The sequence below is a fragment of the Falco cherrug genome, chromosome Z, assembly GCF_023634085.1.
Source record: "Falco cherrug isolate bFalChe1 chromosome Z, bFalChe1.pri, whole genome shotgun sequence".
NCBI classification, from domain to species: Eukaryota; Metazoa; Chordata; class Aves; order Falconiformes; family Falconidae; genus Falco; species Falco cherrug.
The window spans coordinates 11,397,088-11,420,451 of record NC_073720.1 but is presented as its reverse complement, the minus strand read 5'-3'; the positions used below and the strand labels follow the sequence as shown (position 1 = coordinate 11,420,451).

Here is a 23,364-nt window from a genome sequence, read left to right as displayed (position 1 = left end):
ACCGAGATCCAAAGTCAGTAAAATGGTCATGTGCTTTCCCACTGACTTTGGAGAGCTTTGCTAATGCCTCAGTGCAGTGGTCCCAACTCACCCTACCTTTGAGTGTCACTGACACACTAAAGCTGGCACTACATAGAGAAGACTTAGACACAAGACCCATTATTGAAAACTGACATTTACTGATGGGGAATAATCCAGTATTCAAGAGGAAATTCAAAATATATAGGGAAAAATAGCTGACATCTGGACTCCTATGCAAGTTTTTACACTTTTGTTTTAGTAGAAAAAATGAAGAAATTGTCCTACCTGGCTGCTCTGTGTCTTCTTTTCTACCTGAAGCTGTTTGTCACGACGACCAGAAGGGATTGTTTTCAGCACCATACAAAAAGCCGCAGCTTCTTTTAAAATCCGTGGAGGGTTTCTCCACAGAGCACGCCAGGCTTCTCCCCAGCTCGGCTGCAAACCTCGCTAGGGAACACCACGCTTTCCAGGATCTGGAGGTAAACCTGTGCAAGGGCACACTGAATGTGATCCAGAAGTTACAGAATGTCTTGGTGTGCTTCGTGTACTTGATAAGGACTGCAAAAGTTCCCAAAGCTGTGGGTGGAACGTGGCACTGAGTAAATAAAAAGCAATTGATCATTGGACTCGGGTATGACATCAGGTATTACAAAGGTTTATAGACCATGGCCAGGACTCTTAATTCATCTAAGAGGCATGCAGCCTTAAAAACCTGCTGGTGCACACTGCAGCAGCTAAAGGAGCCATCAGAGATGCAAACAACACATTGTACTCAACTTTCTGCACTCAACATTTATTTTCTTGGATGGTACTCAGAGAATTTCAGTCACAAAGTACAATCTTTCTCAAAGGTCAGACATCTCACTGCCTCCCAAAAGGACATACAGTATGTAAAGTCTGCAGGATAATCCATTATTCAGGGGGTTCATGGTGTGAAGTACAACAGGATCCTGATTCAAGCCTCTGGATGCCGTGGTTGTGCAAAAAAACCCACCCATGTAAGTTCAGCTTTTGACACAAAGTTATTTGTTTCAATGCCCTGTTCAGCCTAAAATAGTTTACAAAGATAATTCTGAGACAGAGACAGACCTAACCTAAATAAATCATCTCAGTACAACTGGATAGGATGTCAAATGAAAACTTCTTAAGATAGAAAAAATGTTACTTAAATAATGGTGTTTATCAAACTACACCAGCATTGCAGATTTTCCTACAATTCAATAATGCAAACTTCCAGGGCAAATTCACAAGCTTTGATCTGCCCCTGTAGGCCTTTTTGCCTCCTACTTTTAGATTTGATGACATCTTCTGCCTGAAAAATTCAGAATAGTGTCAAAGGAATAAAGAAGGATTTTTTTCAAAGAAACAAAGTAATTTATTATTTTTTTTTTACATTCCTTACAATGTGCTGAATTATTGAAGTGGAAGGCTTTTTAAAAGGTAATTCACATCTCCTTAACCATCTTGTCTGTTAGGTGTTTTTTTGTTCTGTTTGTTCTCGGCTAATGAAAACAGACTTGTCAGTACCACCATTCTTTGCAGCCTTTTCCAAATTAAATCTATTCTTTGGTTTGCAAATACAGCAGTGAAAGCGTACCATTTTATTTAAAGTTCTCCCAGTAGATAATGGGCCATGGTTATGACTAATAGGGTCATGTGGACACCTAAAGAAGGAAGGATAGCAGACTGAGCAACACTGAAATGAAGCTCAAATCCCTTCTCACATCTGTGACAGATTCTGTGTGAGTCAGTTAATGCTGCTGTACTTCTATTTTCTTATTCATAAAAGGGAATAATAGTTCTTCACTTCCTCAAAAGACTGAGTAGGAGACATCAGGGGCTAAAAGTTGTTTAGAAACATGCCAGTGACAGTACATGAGAATTGCTAAGTAATTTCTCATGTAACAAAAGCACAGGCTATCCCAAAGTCCTGGTAAGAACGTTTTTCTTTTAAATGGGAATACTCACCTTTGGGTGGGGGTGGGGTGTACAAATGAATAATAATTTTTCTGCTTACTTGCCAGTTCTTGTATTAGTTCATAATACTATTATTGAAACATAAGAACATCTTCTTGAGAAAAAGGCGTCACATAGTGCAGATTTCAGGTTTAGTATCACTAGTAATACGACAGCCTCTCCTGCTAGCATTTTGCCTCCAGGCACTACAGCTATGAGTCAGCGAGCTGTTAGGAAGACTTTTACACAGTATTCAGAATTGGTCTTGGAGGATACACAAAATTACAATTCTTTCCTGTCTTTGCTGTTTTGGTCACTAAAGCAAAAATAACTTCAAATTAACAATGGTTAACAACTTGCAACTGAGAGTACAGATTGAGCTGAGAGCTTTCATAGCATGAGAACACCATTTCTTTGGAGTTAATAAGCTACTGTTGAAGAATGATGCAATTTTTAAAGGGAAAGATCTGCTGCTGCCTAACAGAAAGCCATTTTGCAAGAACTGCTTACATGATCTGCCCTTCCTTTAACAACCTCAGCTCTTTCCCAGTACATTACTTACAGAGGAGTTTTTTCAAAAGTTGTTGTCTCCTTCACATAATACAATGTATTGGGAAACTTTCCTCCCTCTCCTATCTTCTAGACTATGGGTACACCAACAACCTATTTTTCTAGTCCTCTGTGAATTCAGAGTCTGTTTGTGCAGAGCTACTGAGCATGTTTCTTCATCCTTAGTTTCTGCTTTAGAAATATCTTGCTATGTTGTGGCTTCCTCCTATACCTCTGATGTGCTGGGAAAGAGGCATGGCAACAGACAGATCTCTCGTGATTTCTTGTGGACACTCATCCCACCAGAAAAAAGCATACCCCGGAATATGGAAGTTTAGCACAACACTGATGGATGAAAGGAAAGATGTTAGGGTTTGGCCCTCCTGCATATCCAAATAGAATGAAAAAATCAGTCTAACTGAAAACAGGTCCTAAAACACAGATGTGTCCATCAGCCACATGATTTCACTCAACATCTTGGACAAGGACCAGCCCTACTTCATGCTTTAGGACGTGTCATGTAGGCCACAAAGACCATACAGGTTATCAGCCATACATAATTGGATATCTAAGAACACATACTGGTTAGGTGTGAAGAGAAATGGCTACTTTGAAGTAAGGACACCGCAGCTCAGACTGGTTTGGTCTTCATGCAAACAGAGTAGTTATGCCACAAACCACCAGTGCAGTTTCACAGAACACTGGCTTCCACACAAAAACCATTCCCAGAAACTCCTGTGTGCCCCCATCCTCAGACTGGGAGCTGATTTGGAGAAAAAAAAAGTGTATTTGTTTACATTTTTATTGCGTTATCCAAGTCACTGGCATAAAAGCAATGTCTGCACAGTATAGTGACAACAAGCTGGTGGGGGTCTGCGTATGTCTGCTTGAAGTCATTGCCATGCAAACAAGACCTACAGGTATTTTTCATTTTCTTGCTTCATTTTTCTTTTTTTTCCTTCTTTTTTTTTTTTTAATACATCTTTTCAGCAACTGGTTCAAAACAGTCTCACAAAGACTGGTGTTGTCACAGCCTATGGCACAATGGACTGTGATGCCAGGGTCCAGCCAGTGCTAGGCCTGAAACCAGTGTCTCATGGAAGTGTGCCTTCACACATGGCAGTAATACCAGCAAAAGAAGTCTACAATATAGACCAGAGAGTGAATGTTACTGAAACGAGGGAAGATGAGAATGCCTACTGTTGAGTATTCAGCTTGACCATTTGCTGAGAACCTGGTTTTCTGAAGTGTATTTGCAACAAGGCTGTGTTAACTTGCCTTCAAAGACATGATTCAAATCTCTGGAGGGAACTCCCATGTATATTCACGACAGCTACCCAAACTCACTTGCAGAATTTACAAGTCTCCTACTGTGAAATGTGCCAGCAGATGCTTCCTGACATTTAATGCTAAACACCCTATAATGAGGCTATAAACAGCCTTTTGCTCCAAAACTTATGAAGGAATAGCACAAGACCCCAGGGAGGGACAGCTTGGTAGAAATGGTGGTGGTGTTTCTGATTGGGATTCAGATAGTCCTTCCTGGCATCATTAGTTCTGGTTTAATTTGGTTTAAGGCATGTCAGACTGTTGCACAAACTCCCCAATGCATGCACCATGATGGAAAACAAAAAAATAAGAGGTGTAAGTAAAGAAAGGGTGTCACAATCTGAGTATAAAAGCAGGACACAGTCATGTAATCGTTACAGCCCACTGCTGTCATGAGAACTCCTGACCAAAGTTTCCATTTTAACTTTTGCAATAGTGTAGTTGTCACCTTCTACTGAATTTCAGGAAGATTAATGCACCTGGTTCCCTTTGGCTGCTGTGAAAAGTCTCAGTTTCCCACTGGTTCGTTAGAATACCAGTGACATAACCCTCAAAGCAACAGTTTCTGAGCCTTCTGGTGAAACGGAGTCGTTTCAGTCATGGCTGAATACCCAAAGAGAAACCTTTCAGCCCTCTGAACTATCTTATTAGCAGTTAAATGTAGAGAACACTACAAGAAAAGAACATTAAAAGGCAGGAGAGACATCTTCATAAAATATCAGCTAAAGAACAGTAAGAGAATAAAATCTAGTCCCAATGAAGATGAAACACCTTATCAGATAGGTATGAATGGAGTGTTCAGAGCTCATATTGTTAGAGGTATGTCAAGGCGTGTGCAAGCTTTCTGCTCAGGTACAGCTCACTTTTTCTGTGATTGAAGTTAACATCATTAACGTGACCCACGGTTAACACAGTTAACGTTACAGGACTTTGAACTTACAACAGGATCATAAATGAGAATTTGACCCTGCACCTAACTCTGTGCAAACAAGTGAAAGATCACGAAACATGATTTGAACTTGTTTAGCTAGTTGTTTAATACACACAATCGCCTACAACTGCAAACATTTAAAACGTCATTGCAAGTTATCACTGACATACCTCTGTCTAGCATCATCCATCCTGAAAGACAGAGAGCTCTAAAACATTACAATACACTTTTATGGAACATATCACATATACAACTACGATAGGGTTCACTAAGAGCAACATAGTGCACAGAATTCAAATCCCCCAGAAAAGCAGACTCAGACACACCAATGCTTACACTGACAGAGGAGAAATTTTGATGAAGAACTTCCAGAAACATAATGGTTGACATGTTTATAGTAAAGGCTTAACATTAAAATACACCCTCAACATGACAGTCAAGGCAGAGTACATGACAGCCAGTTTCCCCCTGTGGTACAAGATACTAAGGACCATTTTTTGGCCCAGTATAAGTTAGAAGTGAAGCTACAATACTGTGTGCTAGTCAAGGATGGACCTGAGTTCTTTAATTTTCCAGGCCAGGTAGACGTCTCCAACCTGCAGCATTAAGCATTCACTGCCACACGCCCCTAGTGAAACTGATCCACAGCATATAGTGGATGAGGATACATCCCACTGCTCAAATTCTCATCTGGCATTCACCTCAGCAGATTTAGATGCCTCATTTTCCATCCTCAGAAGGTGCTCCCCTGAAGGACCCCTCATGGTGCACCCCCTTGTTACAACATGACTCTTACTGAGAGTCAATTTACAAAGGAGCCATTAATTAATGGTCTTGTGCCCTAGGAAGGAAACAGCAGCACAAGTGCTCATGTCAGTCCTGGCTTTCCTTGCCTGCTCAAATCCACTTTTTTGCCCCAGGAACGGTGGGATGTTACTTTTGCATTACTACAAACCTTACCCAGATTTTGGCTCTTCATTATTTCATGTGTCCCAATAGGTGCCTGAGGCTGCTTAGAATAGGTTTGAGGATGAAAAATCAGGCAGTAATTATATTTTTTCCAGGACTTTTCACACATTCCCATGTTCTTCTGAGCACATGAATAGTTTACCGTGCACTCCAGGGACAGTACGAGTTTAAGCAACATCACAGACAACATCTTTTCCCCAGCAATAATATTTAGGCTTTTGAAAAGAGGCATCTGACAATTAAGAACAAGAGGAATCATTTCAACAATGACATCCCCAAGTACAGTTTAAATTCACAAGAGAATAAGTTAAACAAGGATGTTATCCTGTTAGCATAATTTCCCTTTTTCCCTACACGTTTTCAGAGTTGCCTGAGTACGTTCCTTGCATGCTGAGGACATCAAATGTTGAGAGATGCAAATTTAAAACTGCTGTGAAGACGCCTGTGATATCCCCCAGCTACTGAAATAAACTTTTGTTTTAGCTTTGCAAAATCATCAAACTTCCTGCTCTTTCCCATCTTCTCTCAAGAAAAGATAAAGGCTCGATACAATAGGTGCCCTACTTACCCAAGGCTTTGATTTCTCACAACTCTCTGCTCACAGAAGTTGGAAAGGATTTCTGAAAGAGCCCCAGTGTACGTGAATTTACAACCCAGCGAGCCTCTGTGCTTTCCAAGAGGGCTGGCTTCAGCATTGCATCTGCAAGACTTCAAAGGAGAGAGGAAAGTTATTTTCTAGTTAGCATTTCAGTTTCCCTCTCCACTGCCTCTGGATGCTGTCAGCCCTAGATGTGATGTTTCTCAGGACTGGCTCAATCCTGAACTTCTATGAACCTTATCCAAGGAGAAGTATACTTGGGAGAGGCTTTGGTTTTCCTTGCAGGAGCTGGACTGTGAAATACAACCCATCAGGTATATTGGCCTTTGCTTCAGGCATGTATGCACGGATGTATGCACTTCACTTTGAAACAGCTACCTGAACCAGCAGGCAAACCCATGACCAAGCCTGCACTCTCCTGCAATCCTATGGACAGAGTGCTTAGACCTTGGTAAAGCTGGCACAGTATTTTGAGGGCTTGGATTCCCCCTCCCTAATTTAACTGCAGCGACCAGTTCACAAAGATTATATCTAAACTGATCACCTGTGAGCCTTCCCCAGTCTCCAAACATAAACCATGGCTGCACACCAGTTCCTGCACTGCCAGGTATTGCCCTTATATGTAACCTCTCACCACCAAGTGTCATGCCCTGCTTTCTACTGGGAGAAAACTTGAGTAAATAGCGTTTCCCCTTGGGGACACTCCAAAGAGCCATGTGGCATGCTTGGGTGAAGTGATGGATCTGGACAATGGGATGAAGATGGGGTCTTCCATGCATGCCACTGTGCACACCTGGGGGACAGCTGGGACTCTGCTGTGCTGAGCTGCCATTCCAGTTATGCCTTCCCTTCAGGTGACTGATTTAATGCCGAGCAGTCAACACAAGGATACATGCTGTGATTGCACAGCCCATGCCACCATTGCATGGTGAATGCCCTGCATGCATTCATGAAAAGGCAGAAAAGTCAGCTTGCCCAATAGCATGAATATTAACCAAAGTCTGAGCCATTCTTCAACCTTAATGCTGTTTTAACAATCACCTTATATAGGTAGTAAGGCTCTACCATCCCATTTAAAGTATTTTTCCCAGGCGATCATGATTTCTCATTATTTTTGTCATGTGTCATGTGCCTTTGTTTCAAGCTCTCTGTTAATGGACTTATTGTTCTGTATTGGAGCAATATCCCTGCCAGACCTAGCTCCAAAGAAAAACAATCAATTTACCTGGCAGGAAGAGCCCCTGTGGTTGGTTGGAGTGGCACCGTGCCAAAAAAAATCCCCACAACACTTGCAGGACCTCATCTCTGTATTTCTGCACAGCACTGGATCGTGCAGTGTCACCCCACCTGAGATAGGATCCTAATGCAGGTAGGACCTTAGGCAAGTGGTGAAGGATGTGTTACTCCTGGCTGAAACCCCATGTGCAGACCAGAACTTTGGCGTGCTGGTGGGATGCGTATGTAGGAAATATGCTTGTTCTGCTGGGCTGTAGAGAAAAAAGAGGTTTGCTTTCACACCATTTGACAAAAAAATTATTTCATCTTCACCAAATAGCCTATGCTGGCATTTTAGAGTGCTTATAGTTCTGAAAAATGGTCCATTATGTAGTTGCAAAGCACCTGTTCCATCCAAATGATAGACATGAGGGGGCTACAGAGCCATGAGGGCCTCCAGAGAGCGGTGTAGTCTGGCTAAGAAATCTAATCAAGAGCAACACAAGTCTTCAAGTGTTGTTACTGTCACAAAGATAAACTATGTTCTTTTCTTGATTGTACTAGAACTATATATTGTATTTGCAATTTTCAATGTTAATTACATGGAAATAAACCCCTGAAGACTCAAAGGGCTTGTTTTTAATAGCGGGAGGGGGAAGACCTATTTCTTCCCAAGATTCCTATTTCACAGAAATATATAGTCAGATGAGATGCTCTGAGGAACTGGCTAGATGTAGAAGAGAAGGTGGTAAGAACGGCTGCTAACTGACAAAAATATCTCAGTCCTCAAAGGGCTGAGCTGGTGTTTACCACAAGCAGATAACAGGATTAATGGAGAGAGCCTGCAGGCCTGCTGCTTTGGGCAAAGCCCTGTCATTGGAAAAGCTTTTCTGGAGACAGAGATGCCGAAGGAGCTTGGAAAGTTATCTGAAGCAATGAAGAAGAGCTGGGTGGAAGCGCTCTGCAGCACAAGTCAACATGACCTGAAGGAATACTTCTGCTTGATCCCAAATCCATTAGCCAGTATGACCTGGAGCATTTGAGCAAGATGTACCAACCATTTAAGAAGAGAGGAGCTTTGTGCTACCCATAACCCATGGAGAAGGGACTAGGTCAGTCTCTGGTGCTTCATGGGAAAGGTGGGAGAAGGAAACATATGTTTAGTTTTAGCTTATTTCTAACCGGCTGTTCAGTGGGATGGAGAAGGGGGCAATACTGCCTGATCCTTCCAGCAGACTTCTGAAGTACCAAAGCGTACAACCTGGCAGTGGCCTGTTACCTGGCATTTCTTCCTCCTTTGTTCTGAACCTAATTCCAAGCTGACTGGGTCCACATGAGTTCATTCCAGCAACAAGTGCCCTTCTGGTAAACCTGCAGCTAGACAACGCAGTCAAACCTCTCATCTTCTCATGCTCTGAGCACCTGATCTCCCATCACAAGTGTGCAATAAAGTAAGAACCAGCAGCTGGAAGCCTCAACCAGACAAATGAGCATTAGGAAGCTAAACACTTCCGAACCATTAACCAACAAAATAAAACACAACAGCTGATCTCCATTTCTTCGTGTTTTAGCAACAAGATGAGGACAATCTTCTGGGAGATCTGACAGACACATGCAAAGCCACTGAATTCAATGCAGAATTAACTGGGTGATGCACTATGGTCTGAGCAACACAGTAGATTAGGTGAAATGATCTACTGGTCCTCCCCTGGCTCTAATTCTATGGATGTTACACATATGGCAGTCACCGTTGCTTTGGTGCAGTATAGGAAAAGGCCAAAATGATGTGTAGTGAATTGGGCAGATGGTGGGGTGATAAACTATGAGAGAACTGGTGGGCTCTTCTGTGACAGAAATTGATGGCTTCTAATTGCTTGAGAAGATTGCTTTTAAAACTCACGCTAGCGACGCTTTCTGCCAAGTCACGCTTTTCTGTCAATCTTTTAAAACCACATTGCATGACTCAGATGAAACCCACAGCTTGGCCAAAATTGGCTACAGCATTAGCACTTGGATTTCTGATGCTCATTATATTCCAGGAATTGTGCTCTGCAGAACAGACATGAGATATTACCAAGGGTGAGCTACTACAGGTTTGGGGATGGCACCAGACTGACACTGGAGCCTGAACAGTATCATGTTGAGGAGCAAAACATGTTTCTTTATCTCCCATTTCATCATCACATACTGTGCAGAGAAAATTTCAAGTGGGATATCCTCAAGCCACATTCACTTCTTGCCTCTCCCTCCTCTATGTCACTTTGGTTCAAACCTCATGCACATTAACTAACAATTTTCAAATTTCAGCAAAATGCCTGACTTCTGTGGTTACTCCAGGTGGCACAGCTGAATACTGTAGGTTTTCTCAATGTCAGAAGCAGAAGACTGAACATAGAGAGATGCACAACTCACCTTGGCTGTCTGGAGAAAAGATGTTAAGTTATGAAATATGAAAGAAAGTCAGTAAATGACTTGCGAAGGGCAGAGAAGAAAAATACTTCCCAAGCAAAATGTGTCAGTCTCCATTTTGTTTGCTGTTATTTTTAGTGGAGAAAAGCATTTGCTGGCATCACTGCATCTATGGAGATTAAGGGTCGTATATTGCTTACAGAGGCATCTTTTTGTTGTGAAAGGGCCTAAAACAGATTGAGGGGGAGGGGGTGATCACTGAGTGCCATCATGCTGATTATCAGGTGACTGCTGTGAAGCATGGATTGTACCTGCTGGTTTGCCAGCATGGAAACCCTTGCTTCTGCCTGGCACAGAGTCAGAAACCAGGTTTAATGTGTGAGCTTGTAAGTGGCCCAGTGGAAGAGGTTTGGCTTGTCGCCCTCATGTTTCTCCTTCTTCAAGGGTGCTCCCAGAGAAAAAAAGCGTCACTAGCCTACAAACCTGTGAAGCGAAACTTCCTCTGGTAGAGGTTTTGCTTTCATTTCCTTCATAAGTTGTCCCTTTCAGAGCATGGATTTGCTAACATACAGCACTTTCCAGGTGACTGAAGCCTTTGCAACCTCCTTCAATTGGGGAGTAATGGCAAGAGTTTAGTTAATCTGGACTCCAGCTGAAAGAACCAGAAGTTCTTCAGTTGTTTTTTTCTGGTTCCAATGTCTAAACTGGACTACAAGCTCCCCCTGCAGAAAAACGTGCAGGGATTGCTCATGCAGTGTTACCAGTTTAAAGAAGGGGTGGTTTGTAGAAATCAGTTGTCAATACCATAGCTTCACCTTTAGCACCAACTGTGGTCTACAAGATCTGCTGATGGCTATTTTGCTACTTCAAATGGGGAGAAGAGGGGTGAGGAGGAAAATGCCCCAAAGACTTCACATGTGCAGCATGTGGGAATTGAGGGTACCTGTGAGAAGGTAGATAGTTTTGTTGAAAAATGTTTCAAAACTGAACAAGAAACTTCCCTGAAAGCCAGAAGGTATTTATGTCTTAAAACTACCCCCCTCCTCCACATACACACACAAGGGAATAAGCTATTGCTGCTGCCAAGCTTTGAGACAAAACCTTGGTTGCTATTGTGTGGGTTTATTGCAGCTGTGATGGTCATCCTCAGAAACTTCCTCCTTTGATGAAACATATGACCTGACCTAGGCTTGACTCCAGGCACACTAAAATAATTCCAAATAAGGATCTGCAGCCTGAGAAGCTGTTGCACTAAAGAAGGATAAACTGACCATGTTTAGCCACAACTTAAATTAAAGGAGGCTTTTTGACTTCATCATGTCTTGCAGCTGCCAAAGCGATACACCTGTCTGCACTTCTAGCTGTGATAAGGAAAGAGGTAAACCACAGTAAATTATGTTTTCTGCTCTCTGAGGGTGTTTCTGACACACAAAGCTTCTGTACCTAAGTTTGCCAAACTGGTGGGTAATAAAAGGGAGTCTTGGGAAACAGCATCTCGGCGGGGGTGGGGGGGGGTGGGGGGGGGTGGGGAGTGGTGTAGGAGGAGGGGACAACAAAAGAAAAAAGATGCCCAGCAGGCACTGTGAGTGCTTCTTTGCAAAAGTCACATAACTCAAACATACCTCCCCATAGGCTGGTTCACAGGATTGGTATTTTCACATTTTCTGAATTATAGCTAATAGATGGAAAATTTTGGGTGACAGTTGTCATTACAGGAAACTAGCATCTGAGCCATTGGTTTCTATCAATAATGGCCCTACCAGATGTGACAACTTACAGGTTTTGTCAGCAGATAGTCAAAAAGATGATAAAAAGAAGTCTTACTGTGGGTGTGGTTCTAATAAACAGTAAAAATACTAAAAAGAGCACCTCAGAAAAGCACTGTTGTCCAGTGAATAGTTATTTGCCATTTAAATAAAAGTATAAGTAAAGGGGTTTTAATTTCTGAAACAACAAAAACCTCCATATGTACAGAAAATCAAGTAAAGATAAATAGGAACTGGTTGAAGTTCATCTGAGTTAATCTTGTCAAGGCAACAGATTTGAAGGTTCTTTTAGGCACGTCAGAGTGAGAGCACAGAGCACTACGTACTTTGTCCTAGCAGAACTTGAAGCTAGTGTTTTGCTTTCAAAGTGAAGTCATTACTGCGCTGGAAGAAGTCTTTGACGCAGTTTGTGATGGGCGCAGCAGGCCTGCCATCGTCCTGAGCGCTCCAGGGTGAGATGAGTATCTTTGAATAAAAGCTTTCATCTCCAAGTATTCTGAATCTTATCTGATATTCCTTGAACTTTCAATATGTTTACATTATTTATCACATTGTATTATATTGTACTGAAATAATTAATGCTATGCTTCAAGACTTCTGCTTGTCAACTGCAGGCTGCCAGAAACTCTCACTCTTCTTTCCCAGTGTGAACTGCATTCATTTTCAGTGTATTTTACAATGCACAAAACAGTGCTAAGAAATCAGCTCAAGCATCTCACAATCTTGCTTTTGCTCACTGTCAAGCAAGAGTGTGGAAATGGAGGTCCTCAGGTCAGACTGACAGATGTCACCAAGGTTGGGGATTAGAGAAGCACAGTTCACCTGCCTGCTTTTCTGTCTATATTTGACTTAGACACATTTAGGAGTAAGGAAATTTGCTAAGGTGGTTGCAGTGCTGCAGTTCTGGCTTGTTCTCTCCTTGCAGCTCATCATGGTTTCTTGAGATTTTGCTGATATGATGCTGGAGGATTTCCTTGGTGTTCTGGTCGGAGGGGGACCAAATGCAGAGCAGATGTCGCTGGGCACTCCGGTGAATCTAAAGCCTGTTTCATGGTCATGGGTGACTGAGGGACAGGCTTCAAAGGGACCCTGGGGACCCTTCTGTCATATGCTTTTTTTCAGGAAGGAGGTGGTCAAGGACAGGCAGATGAAAAAAAAATCCTACAAAAGAATAACCTGTCTCAGCCAGACCACCCATAGGGAAAGAAACAGCCTGAAATAGAAAACGAGAAAACAGAAAATACTGCACTGTGGTCACTAAATGTTCAGAGGGCTCAAACTCCTCTGATCCCTGGGGGAGGATCGCTCCCATGCTACATGTCTGGGAGCACTGAAATGTGGAACTGACGGCTTGGCAGCAAGGGTCTATCCATCTGTGAAGGTGGAGGTTATGGGACTGGAGAATAATGTGCAAAATATATAATAAATCCAAGTGACTTCCACCTTGTTAGGCTGACCTGAATAGCATGCAAGGCTTTAGAAGGCTTGAAGGAAAGAATAATAAAGGATGGAAAGTGAGCCAAAAGGCAATGTGGGTTTGGCAAAGCTAGAATGTGCAGGACCAACTTGACTCTGGCTCTGATATATAATTTCCCAGCTCTAATCTGTCAAACGATGTTTCTGTAAGCTGTCTCCATTGCTTCTGAGGTGACTCAGGAGCAGTGCCATTTGCAGGGCTAAATGCATGATAGTAAGAGGCACTCAATGTCATTCGGGAACCAGCTGAATCTCAGCACCAGCTGAATCTCAGCACAGGTTGTGGCTGGGCAAACCTAATTCTAGGGACAAATCTGACAGCTCAGACCTAGGTAGTCTCAAAAAAAACCCCAAACCAACCAAACAAATCCACCAACATTGCATACAATAGCAGATGGGAACTGGTGAAACTGGAGGAGAGTGGGATCAGTGAAAGGACTATGAGGTGTCATAATGGAAATGGGCTGGGAAATATGAGAAGCCCACAAAAGCAGGGACTGATAATGAGAAGGTGTTAAAGCTAGGGAAAAGTGATGCTAGAAAGGCTGTGCAAAGAAATTAGGCACCTATGACTGGAAATGGAGAGCTCTGCTTATGAGCAGAAACCTAGCTCTTGTCTGGTTTAGCAGAACAAATTTTAGTGGAGATGGCAATATTAGCTGAGCATCAGGAGTTACTAAAGAGACTTCATCATGAGAAACAACACTGTGGTGCAAGAACAAGTATTTCTAGATTGGCCATAAATCACAGGCAGCAACTGAGAAGATAGTTTTAAGTATCAGAGAACCAAGGTCCTGAAAAAATTCCTTCAGCGTCCACACTGCTGGTTTAAAAGAGGAGTTTGAGGGATTATACGAGGACCCCCAGGGCTGGCTCAGTCCCACAGTGTATGTTCCACCAAGCAGCAGGGAACACCGCCAGCCTCATTAGCTTTATTGCACATGTTCACAGACCTACATCCAGAGTTTTGTCTAGAAGGGAGGAAATGAGAGCGTAAGAGCAAAAAAGGAGGAAGATGACGTGTCTGGAGGAAATCCCGTGAGCAGCCTGACCTCCTCCGCTGCCACTACACTGCCTCCTCCCTCCCTGCTGCTGCCCAGAAAGAGGGACACTGACTCCCATGCCTGAAGTGCCAGCTGCCTTCTCAGTCTGTCCTACTCACTCCTCAAATGTTCCCATTCTCCTGCTTGCCTTCTTGCCTCCATCCATCCACTTGCTAATGTCTTCCAGGAAGAACGATAAACCGCCCCCCCACCTCTGCCCTTGGGTCTCTGCTGTCTCCCATTACACAGGCAGAAACACAATGTCCTTTCCTGTACGGCCCTTTTATCCTCATCACGTGCTCACAAGCACACATCATCCCTTCAAATCCTGCTGTATCACTCCCCCAACTCATTATTCTGATGGTGTCACAACCCTGAGTTGGCCACAGCTTTAGAAGGGAATTTTCCAAAGATCAAAAAATCTGTTAAGTCAAAAGCCAGGCTTGCTTTCTTTATTTTTATTCTCAAAAGTTATCTTATGTTTTCAAATAAAGGCAAGAAATAAAAGGATTGTTAGCAGAGCTGCCTACCATACACCAGATCTCAGCAGGGTGCCTTCTTTCTCTCTCAGGTTTGGTCTGAGTAACGCTGACATCCCAAGTTGCAGCAACCTCTTGAACTTCCCCTTAGTTCAAGTGAGTTAGCTGAGTTACTCGCATTAGAATCACAGAATTGTTTAGGTTGGAAAAGACCTCAGAGATCATCAAGTCCAACCAGTAACCCAGCACCACTGAGTCCATCCTTGTCCCTAAGCACTGCATCTACGGGCTTTTTCAACATCTCCAGGGTTGGTGATTCCACCACCTCCCAGGCAGCCTGTCCCAGTGCTCCACCACCCTGTCAGTGACAACGTTTTTCCCGACACCCAACCTAAACCTCCCCGGCACAGACTGAGGCCATCTCCTCTTGCCCTGTCACTTGTCACCTGGGAGAAGAGACCGACCCCCCTGCCCACACCCTCCTGTCAGGCAGCTGCAGGGAGCCACAAGGTGCCCCCGAGCCTCCTCCTCTCCAGGCTGACCCCCCCAGTTCCCCCAGCCGCTCCCCACCAGCCTTGTGCCCCAGCCCCGGCACCAGCCCCCTGCCCGTCTCTGGACACGCTGCAGCCCCTCTGCATCCCCCTGGCAGTGAGGGGCCCAACCTGAACACAGGAGTCGAGGGGCGGCCTCGCCAGTGCCCAGTGCAGGGGGACAGCACTGCCCTGGCCCTGCTGGCCACGCCGTTCCCGGCACCAGCCAGGATGCTGCTGGCCTCCTTGGCCACCTGGGCACACGGGGGGCTCATGCCCAGCCGGCTGCCGACCAGCCCCCCCAGGCCCTTTCCCCCCAGGCAGTTCCCAGCCCCCTGCCCCCAGCCCGCAGCGCTGCGGGGGCTGGTGTGACCCACGGGCAGGACCCGGCACTGAGCCTGGTTGACCCTCACACAACTGGCCTGGGCCCATCGCTCCAGCCTGCCCAGACCCCCCTGCAGAGCCTCCTGCCCTCCCGCAGATCAACGCTCCCCCCAGCTGGGGGTCACCTGTGAACTTGGTGAGGGTGTGCTAGATCCCCTCGTCCAGATCACTGATAAAGATACGGAACAGGACTGGCCCCAGCACCGAGCCCTGGGGAACACCACCTGTGACCGGCCACCAGCTGGATGTAGCTCCATTTAGTACCACTTTTCAGGCTTGGCCATCCGGCCAGCTCTTAACCCAGTGTAAAGTACACCTGTCCAAGCCACAAGCAGCCAGTTTCTCCAGGAGAATGCTGAGGGAGATGGTGTCAAAGGCTTACTAAGCTCCAGGTAGACATCATAAAGTCTTTCTCACATCCACCAGGTGGGTCACCTTGTCATAGAAGGAGATCAGGTTCCTCAAGCAGGACCTGACGTTTGTAAACCCATGCTGGCTGGTTGTCCTGCACTTGCCATGTGATGGCACTCAGGATGATCTGCTCCACAACCTTCCCTGGCACCGAGGTCAGGCTGACAGGTCTGTGGTTCCCCCGATCCCCCTTCTGTCTGTTCTTTAGATGGGCATCACATTTGGTAACATCCAGTCAACCAGGACCTCACTGGTGAGCCAGGACCGGCGATAAGTGATGGGAAGTGGCTTGGTGATGCTTCTGCCCGCTCCCTCAGTGCGCTGGGGTGGATCCCATCTGGCCCCAGAGACAAGTGAGTGTTTAAGTGGTGTAGCAGGTCTCTAACTGTTTCCCCTTGGATTATGGTGGCTTTATTCTGCTCCCTGGTCTCCCAGTTCAGAGGACTAAGCACCTGGAGAACAACTGGTCTGACTATTAAAGACTGAAGCAAAGAAGGCATTAGGTACTTTGTCACTGTTCCACACACCACCACCCCCGGCATCCAATAAAGAATAGACATGCTCCTCAGCCTTCCTTTTGTTGCTAATGTATTTATAGAAACATTTTTAATTGTCTTTTACTGTAGTAGCCAGATTAAGTTCTAGTTGGACTTCGGCCCTTCGAATTTTCTCCTCACATAACCTCGTGACATCTTTATAGCCCTCAAGAGTTGCCTGCCCCTTCTCGCAAAGGTGGCAAACTCTCCTTTTTCCCCCTGAGTCCCAGCCAAAGCTCTCTGCTCAGCCAGGCCAGTCCTTCCCTGCTGGCTCGTCTTCCAGCACATGGGGACAGGCTGCTCCTGTGCCTTGAACACTTCCTCCTTGAAGAATGCCCAGCCTCCTGCACTCCTTGGCCCTGCTCCCAAGGGACTCTATTGCTGAACATAGGTTACCTAAGGAGAAAATGGCATCTCTGATCACAAAAATTCAGAGACCCACATTATGATGAAATATAAGTCTTCGAGTTATTTAAGCTGTTCTGTCGGAAACTGGCAGCATCCCCCCAAAATATGAGGAGGAGGAGTAGTTTACTTGACATCAAGGTGCTTTATTCTCTCATCTCTTGTCAATAACATCTACAGAGTATTAATGCTCCTGTCAGACTGAAAGCTATGAATCAAGCTTAGCACGTAATTATTTTTCTTCGCGTTATCTGTAACATGTCCTGCTGCCTGCCTGCCCCTCTCCATTCAGCACCTTCAAGAGGGTACCCGAGTAAAAAGGAAACTTGATGGGAAGGCCAGATAGGAGAAGAAAAGGAAGGTAAGTTATTCTCTGTGCTTTTCTGTGATGTCTCAGTGTGTTATGAGAAGACAAAAACTTCAGGGAAAGATGTCAAAGATGGACATCATGAAGGAGGGGAGAACTGTGTGGCTTATACCCCTCGCTGGGCATCTACAGCACCAAAGAAACATCTATGTACTAAACAAGAGTAATTTGCAGAGATGCAGTAGCGATTCCACCCTATGCGATTAGCAAACCGAATTACAGTTACACTTCAACAGACAACTCCAAATGCTGCTAAAAGAGTTTATTAATTTATTAAAGACCGTACTAACAATTCTCATAACAATGGCAGCACAATGATTCAAAATCATGACAAATAGCGTGGAGTTTTGAAAAGCATTATTATAACACACCATGGACAAGAACAAAGCAGATGTGCCATCTCAGAACTCTACAAGCAGGCCCATGAAATTCAGGAGTTGTATCATACAGCTATACAAGTGTCAGAGAAAATAGAAAAACAAAAAGTCATTCAATATGCAGTCCTTGAATTTATTGACAGTATTACAGTACTTTATGGGCAAGGACTGGCTTGTTGCAGCTGCACTTTCCAGAGCACAAAGCCATCTGGAAATAGCAAAAAATCCCCAAAAGAAGAAAAACTCTCTAACAAACATACTTCAGGTGCAATCACTACTCCAGACCTTCCTGCTTATGAATTTTCAGTCAGAAATTCTGACCTCCCTGCAGTGACTTTGCTCAGGACAGTGTTTTGTTTTCCAAGAAAACAAAACCAGGCGGCTTCCTTTAAGACAGTGCAAAAATATTTTCAATGGTATTGTTAAATCACAGATTAATGATAATCAGCATGGATCAATCACAGCATGGCCAACAGCAACTTCAAGATCAGCACTGAATGGACCTGCTGCCCCTTGACCAGCACTCCAGACTGAGCGCGTGCAGAGGGGAGATGTGTTGCTCTCTCTGAAGCGAGCCATCATGTATGAGTTCATAGTGAGGAATGGTCTCAGCTACTCCAGGGCAACAAATTGCTACAGAAAGCCTTTAAGTATTAAACTATCCAATCCTATTTCAAAGAACTAACGAAAGAATATTGAAATGGAAAAAGTATATAGCAGCCACGTTATTTGCCATGGCTCTAATGTTGTTCCCTTCTTTACCGTGTTGGTCACAGTAGCCAAAATGTGACTTGTGGAGTTCAGCAGCTTACAGCACCCCCATGGTGATGCAAGATTCCCAGCAGCACGTGGGGATTTATATTCTCCGAGACATACCATGTACTTACAATGGCAGGGCAGCTGCAGTCTGCTCCTGCTGTGCTGCCTTTGCAGCTTTTGGCTGTGATAACTTAGGCCTCTCTGCACTTATACCACTGGTCTCACCCATACTCACAGCAGCACATCCACGGTCGCACATTCATTTGGTGTGCATCTTCAGAGCAATTTGCAACTTCTTTTTTAAGCAGACATTGAGGTGCCTGTGTATCACACTGGGACATTGGTATAATCTGTGCCAGAACATCCCCTAGCAACTCCACAGTACATAAATTCAATGAGAGGTAACTATGCTTTGCCAAAGCCCCAAATCATTCCTCCGTTGTGTGTTTGTATCGTACTGTGATTGTTTAAAACCTTTTTAACATCTGCCAACTTCAGAGGATAAAATCACAGTGCTGCATATCAACAAAACCCAGCATACCCAGCCTCCAATATAAAATAATTTATATACACAAAGCAGAATTTGCATCTTAAATAAGAAGAGATTGTCTCATTCTCTATGGTGTCTTACCCAGCTACAAAAAATTAATAATTCATATCAGGTTGATGGATTTGTTTCCTCTACAGCACACGTGCGCTATTGGAGCTGACAAAGACAACATGAAAAAAACCTTTTGTAATTAATAAAAGAGAATTGTTCAACACTTGCACATATTGGCACAAGGCAGAAGAGAAAAGGGAACATTACACAGCTCAGCTCAGGTGCCTTCCTCTGTGGAACGGGACTCAGATTTCAACTTTACGAATTCTCTGGCAACTTCATCATTGGTTCTTTGAGAGAGAATCCTCAGGACGGTAAGTCCAGTGTCATCCATGTGAATCCTGCGCCCGAGGGGGCACCAGCAAGCACAGCTTCCTTTGTCTGCTATGTCCCTGAGCTGCATTACTGCTATCCCCAGCACTCGGTCCTCCCGAGCAAAGCAGTAGTCCTTTACACAGACTTGCAGCTCATAGGCATCAGGGCCATCTTCATTCCCCAGTATGCTGAAAAACACACACAAGTTCACTTACAGTTTCTCAGAATGTATAGATTCCTCTGCAAAATAAAGGTGCCAGCAGCTGAATAGAGTGCTTTGATGAGCCACAGAAAACTCCTTTCCACATAAAACCCTTGTCAGAGAGAGAGAAGTAAAACGTACAGAATATGGGCTTTCTTGCTGATTTACAGCTGATAAAGAAAACCTGGCTACTTAAAAAGAAAAAACAAACAACCCTTATCAAGTTGCCTTTGCATGTGTGTGTGTTTAACTATGAAATAAGAGGAGCAGAGAACATTAAAGCCAAACTAATAGATTTTCAACTCAGATGCCTTTAAACGTTTCTGCTTCTGTTAAGGGTTGCTTCAGTCAGTAATTAATGTTTTAATTAGACAAAGTCTTTGTTAAAGAACTGGTATCTTCCATTAAAGCAAAACTAATAAAAATAGATCCACAAGTTTTCTGATGTTTCCAAAATTAAAAGAATAAAAAGAACCCAAAGGGACAAAATCTCTTCACTTAGAGGAAGCCTGCCTTGCCCCACATCATAGAAAAACTGTATGGACAGTCCCTCTGCCTCAAGATGTTTACAGTCTTTTGCTGGTCTTCTCCTCTCATTCCTACTGTACAGATGGGTGAGCATTAGCCTGTAGCTCCCTTTGTTGAGCCTTCCAAGAAGGAAGATGCCTTTGTAATAATGAAAGCCAAATAAGAAGAGATCAATAATCAGTGTTGAGAAAGACTGCAGTTTTAGTAGTGTAGCTTACTACCAGTTCCAAGGGCTGTATCCTTGGAAACAAATTTAGAAAGCATGTTCCACAGGTCAAGTTGGGATAAAAACACACATTGAGATTGAAAGAACTAAAAATATGTAATGAACTTTTAGCCTCAAGTCTACCAATAAAGGATACAAAGTTCATTAAGGTGATGGAGCACAGTAAAATATGTTCATATTACATAAAATTAATTTCAGAAGGTAGCCAAACGACACTGCTGGTGTAGAACAGACCTCAGCATCCCACTCACAGCAAAAACTCCCATAATCTAGCTTTCCTGCCAAGACACTGAAGACTGGGTCAAACTACTCATGCATGTACTCTTTTGGGCCCTAAGCAGGCTGTTCATGGGCACTGGAAAATCTTATCTGTCCTCTGCATCTGCACTTGCCAGGTCAGAGCCCCAGGCTATTTTTCACACTTACAAGTGAAAGGTTTCATTGTATTTGGGAGCCCAGTTGTTGCTCTTTGACTTGGTTGTGAACTTCCTCTTCTTGTCGCTCTGATGGGGTCCAACCATGGTGATTTCAACGAACGGACGGAACATGCCCGATGTCTGCCACTTCAGGTCGTTGGCTGCCACAACTGCAAAAGAGAGTCACAACCTGTTTTAGAGTAAACATTCATTTGTTCCCATTGCTCTGCACACCTTCCCACTCTAATCTGCTTTCAATGTTGTGTTTCAGAGGACAAAGTCCATTTCAAAACACGCCAGTGTCCCAACACACATAGGCTGGACTTTTTTGTAATACAAAGATATGCTTTCTTTCTCTACTTTCAGTTCTATGATGGGAATTTAATGCTTGGGACAGCACATAGCTTTTGCCATATGCATATTTAAGAAATTAGTCCAAAAAAACAGGCACTCCTGCAACTCCAGTCAGGCTACCCTGCCAGTTCAGTGCTTATGTCTACATTATGTGTGGGATGAGAGAAAAAAAGGGGCATTTTGGGGGCTGATATTAAGGTCTCTGTTGAAAAGAAAATGAGACTGCAGGTAAGACAAACAAAGCTTGAGCTGTGGGTGGCTCCAGAATCCAGAATTATTAGCTCTTTAATTCTCATTCTGTCTTCGGTCACTGCAGGGACAAACTGAAGCACAGGAAACAGCTCTGAAAATCAATTTTTGCATTGCAGTGTAGACTTAGCCAGAAGAGAGGCCTGAAGAGCCATTTATATAAATCTTTAGAGGAAATGAAAGCAGTTAAATATGCTGTATTCAAGCAAAGGAGATGAAGGAGGAAGAGGAAGCCTGGGATGAATCACTACTTTGGTTATTTTCAGAGCAGCTCTTCAGGGACCTGTGTGGCCTTCAGGATGGGGGAAGAGGAGCCTCTGAAATCTTACTGGCTCTGCAGTCTCTCAGTTTACACGGAGCCATTTCACAATATCACCCTGTCACCTGTCTTGGCAGCACAGGCTAAACTGTGGTGACTGCTGAGAGCCATCACCTGATTTTTGTTTACTTCATATATCATTGCCAATAAAAAAAAGGACTGTACACTATCATGCCACTGGCTGGACAAGCTCATTTGCTGTTTCTCTGCATGTTCCTGATGTGAAACAGAGAAAACAATTCTGGATTCACATCTCATAAGCTAACACAGAAATATAATGACTGCCAACTGGAGATTTGCCTCAACAGTCTCAGAGCCTGAGCCATAACGCATGCTTTGCCGTACCTTTCACTGTGACCTTGTGTTCACCAGTTCCTGGGTGGGTATACAGGTCGATCTGTATGGACACTTCACCCACAGGATCATCCACACCAGAACCTGTTGGAAGAAAATTGACGCCCACCGTGCACACATGGATTATTGTTTATTGGCACCTATCTTTGTTTTATGGCCTCAGCAAGACAAGCGGGACTTTCACAGCACACCTTCCATAGCCAGAATTTCAGTCAACACCGACAACGTAAAGTTAATGCAAGATAACATCAGGCTTGCATGCCCAACACGCATAACCACTAACATTTTTTTGCACTCCACCACAAAGATCACACCCCTATTGGGAATACTAGTAAAAATTTTAAAACAATTTTAAGGACCTAAAGCTCGACAATGGACCCTCACAGAGAGCAAGGATTTTTCAGAGGTTCCTGCCAAGCTCCTTGTGTACATGCAGGCATTCCAATGGTGGGCATCAGCATTCCTGTCTGCTCAGGGAAGAAGGGAGGACAAAAAAACCAAAAAACAACAAAACCACACTAGAGAGGAAGTTTAAGGAAAAAAAGACACCAAATGTTAGTGATTTGCATGGAGCCACAGTGCAGTCTCACCCTCCAAGAACCTTCTTCCATGTCATATTGTGCCATCCTGACTACCTATCTGCTTCTCTTCAGAAGACAATGAGAACCTTTTCACTGTTGTGCAACAAAAATGCTGAGAGATAAGCCCTCACAACTTCATCCGTTAGCCAGAGAGAATTCACAGAGGACAAGATAACATGTTGTAACAGACCTCATGAACCCTACAATTAGCGTATTACGATGTTTTCCACTTTTTAACTTTAAATTGTAATTATCTATCATGCAGTATGTGGAAATGACATTTTCCTGGGCAGGAAAGTCAAGATGTCATGTAAATTACAGAAGAAGACTGCTTTGCAAAAGGAAAATGAAGCCTTTGATAAGAGAGTAAGATTGATTTTACTTTCTCTTTGACAACTGTCTGGCCACAGGTTCACAATTAGCAATGCTGTTCTAACTGGGATACCTCAAGGTAATTGAGTACATGTGAACAGCAGCGTTATTTTGTCAATTTTGAGGCTAAGACACATTACTAAGTGAAAGAATTGGTGTGTTTTAAACTCAAGATAAGGAGCTTGAAGGATATCATTAAACAAACATTTTGATTAGATAGATCTAACAAGTCAACTTTCACAAGAACAGTCTGCAGGCAGCAAAAACACTCATTTAAAAAACTAGAGGTTGAGAGCTAAACTTTGAAATTCTCTGAAGAGAATTACATGACACAGAA

The 23,364-nt window shown here is 43.7% G+C and overlaps 2 protein-coding genes across 14 annotated transcripts in view; both read right to left on the bottom strand.

The window, feature by feature from the left end:
• LOC102050221 (phospholipid-transporting ATPase ID-like) overlaps positions 1–573 on the bottom strand; it is an 86,600-nt gene extending 86,027 nt beyond the window's left edge. Inside the window, exon 1 of the mRNA XM_055698769.1 lies at positions 307–573. The gene's annotated coding sequence lies outside the window, so the exon portion shown is untranslated. The remainder of the gene's footprint in view (positions 1–306) is intronic.
• Positions 574–17,621: 17,048 nt separating this feature from the next.
• The window catches only part of UNC13B (unc-13 homolog B), a 214,306-nt gene continuing 208,563 nt past the window's right edge, over positions 17,622–23,364 (bottom strand). For all 13 annotated transcript variants that reach the window (XM_055699323.1, XM_055699327.1, XM_055699328.1 and 10 more), the window contains 3 exons: positions 22,066–22,158; positions 20,809–20,968; positions 17,622–19,614 (listed from right to left, as the gene is read on the bottom strand). In XM_055699323.1, the coding sequence (XP_055555298.1) occupies positions 19,329–19,614; positions 20,809–20,968; positions 22,066–22,158 (539 nt within the window). In that variant the 3' untranslated portion in view covers positions 17,622–19,328. The remainder of the gene's footprint in view (positions 19,615–20,808; positions 20,969–22,065; positions 22,159–23,364) is intronic.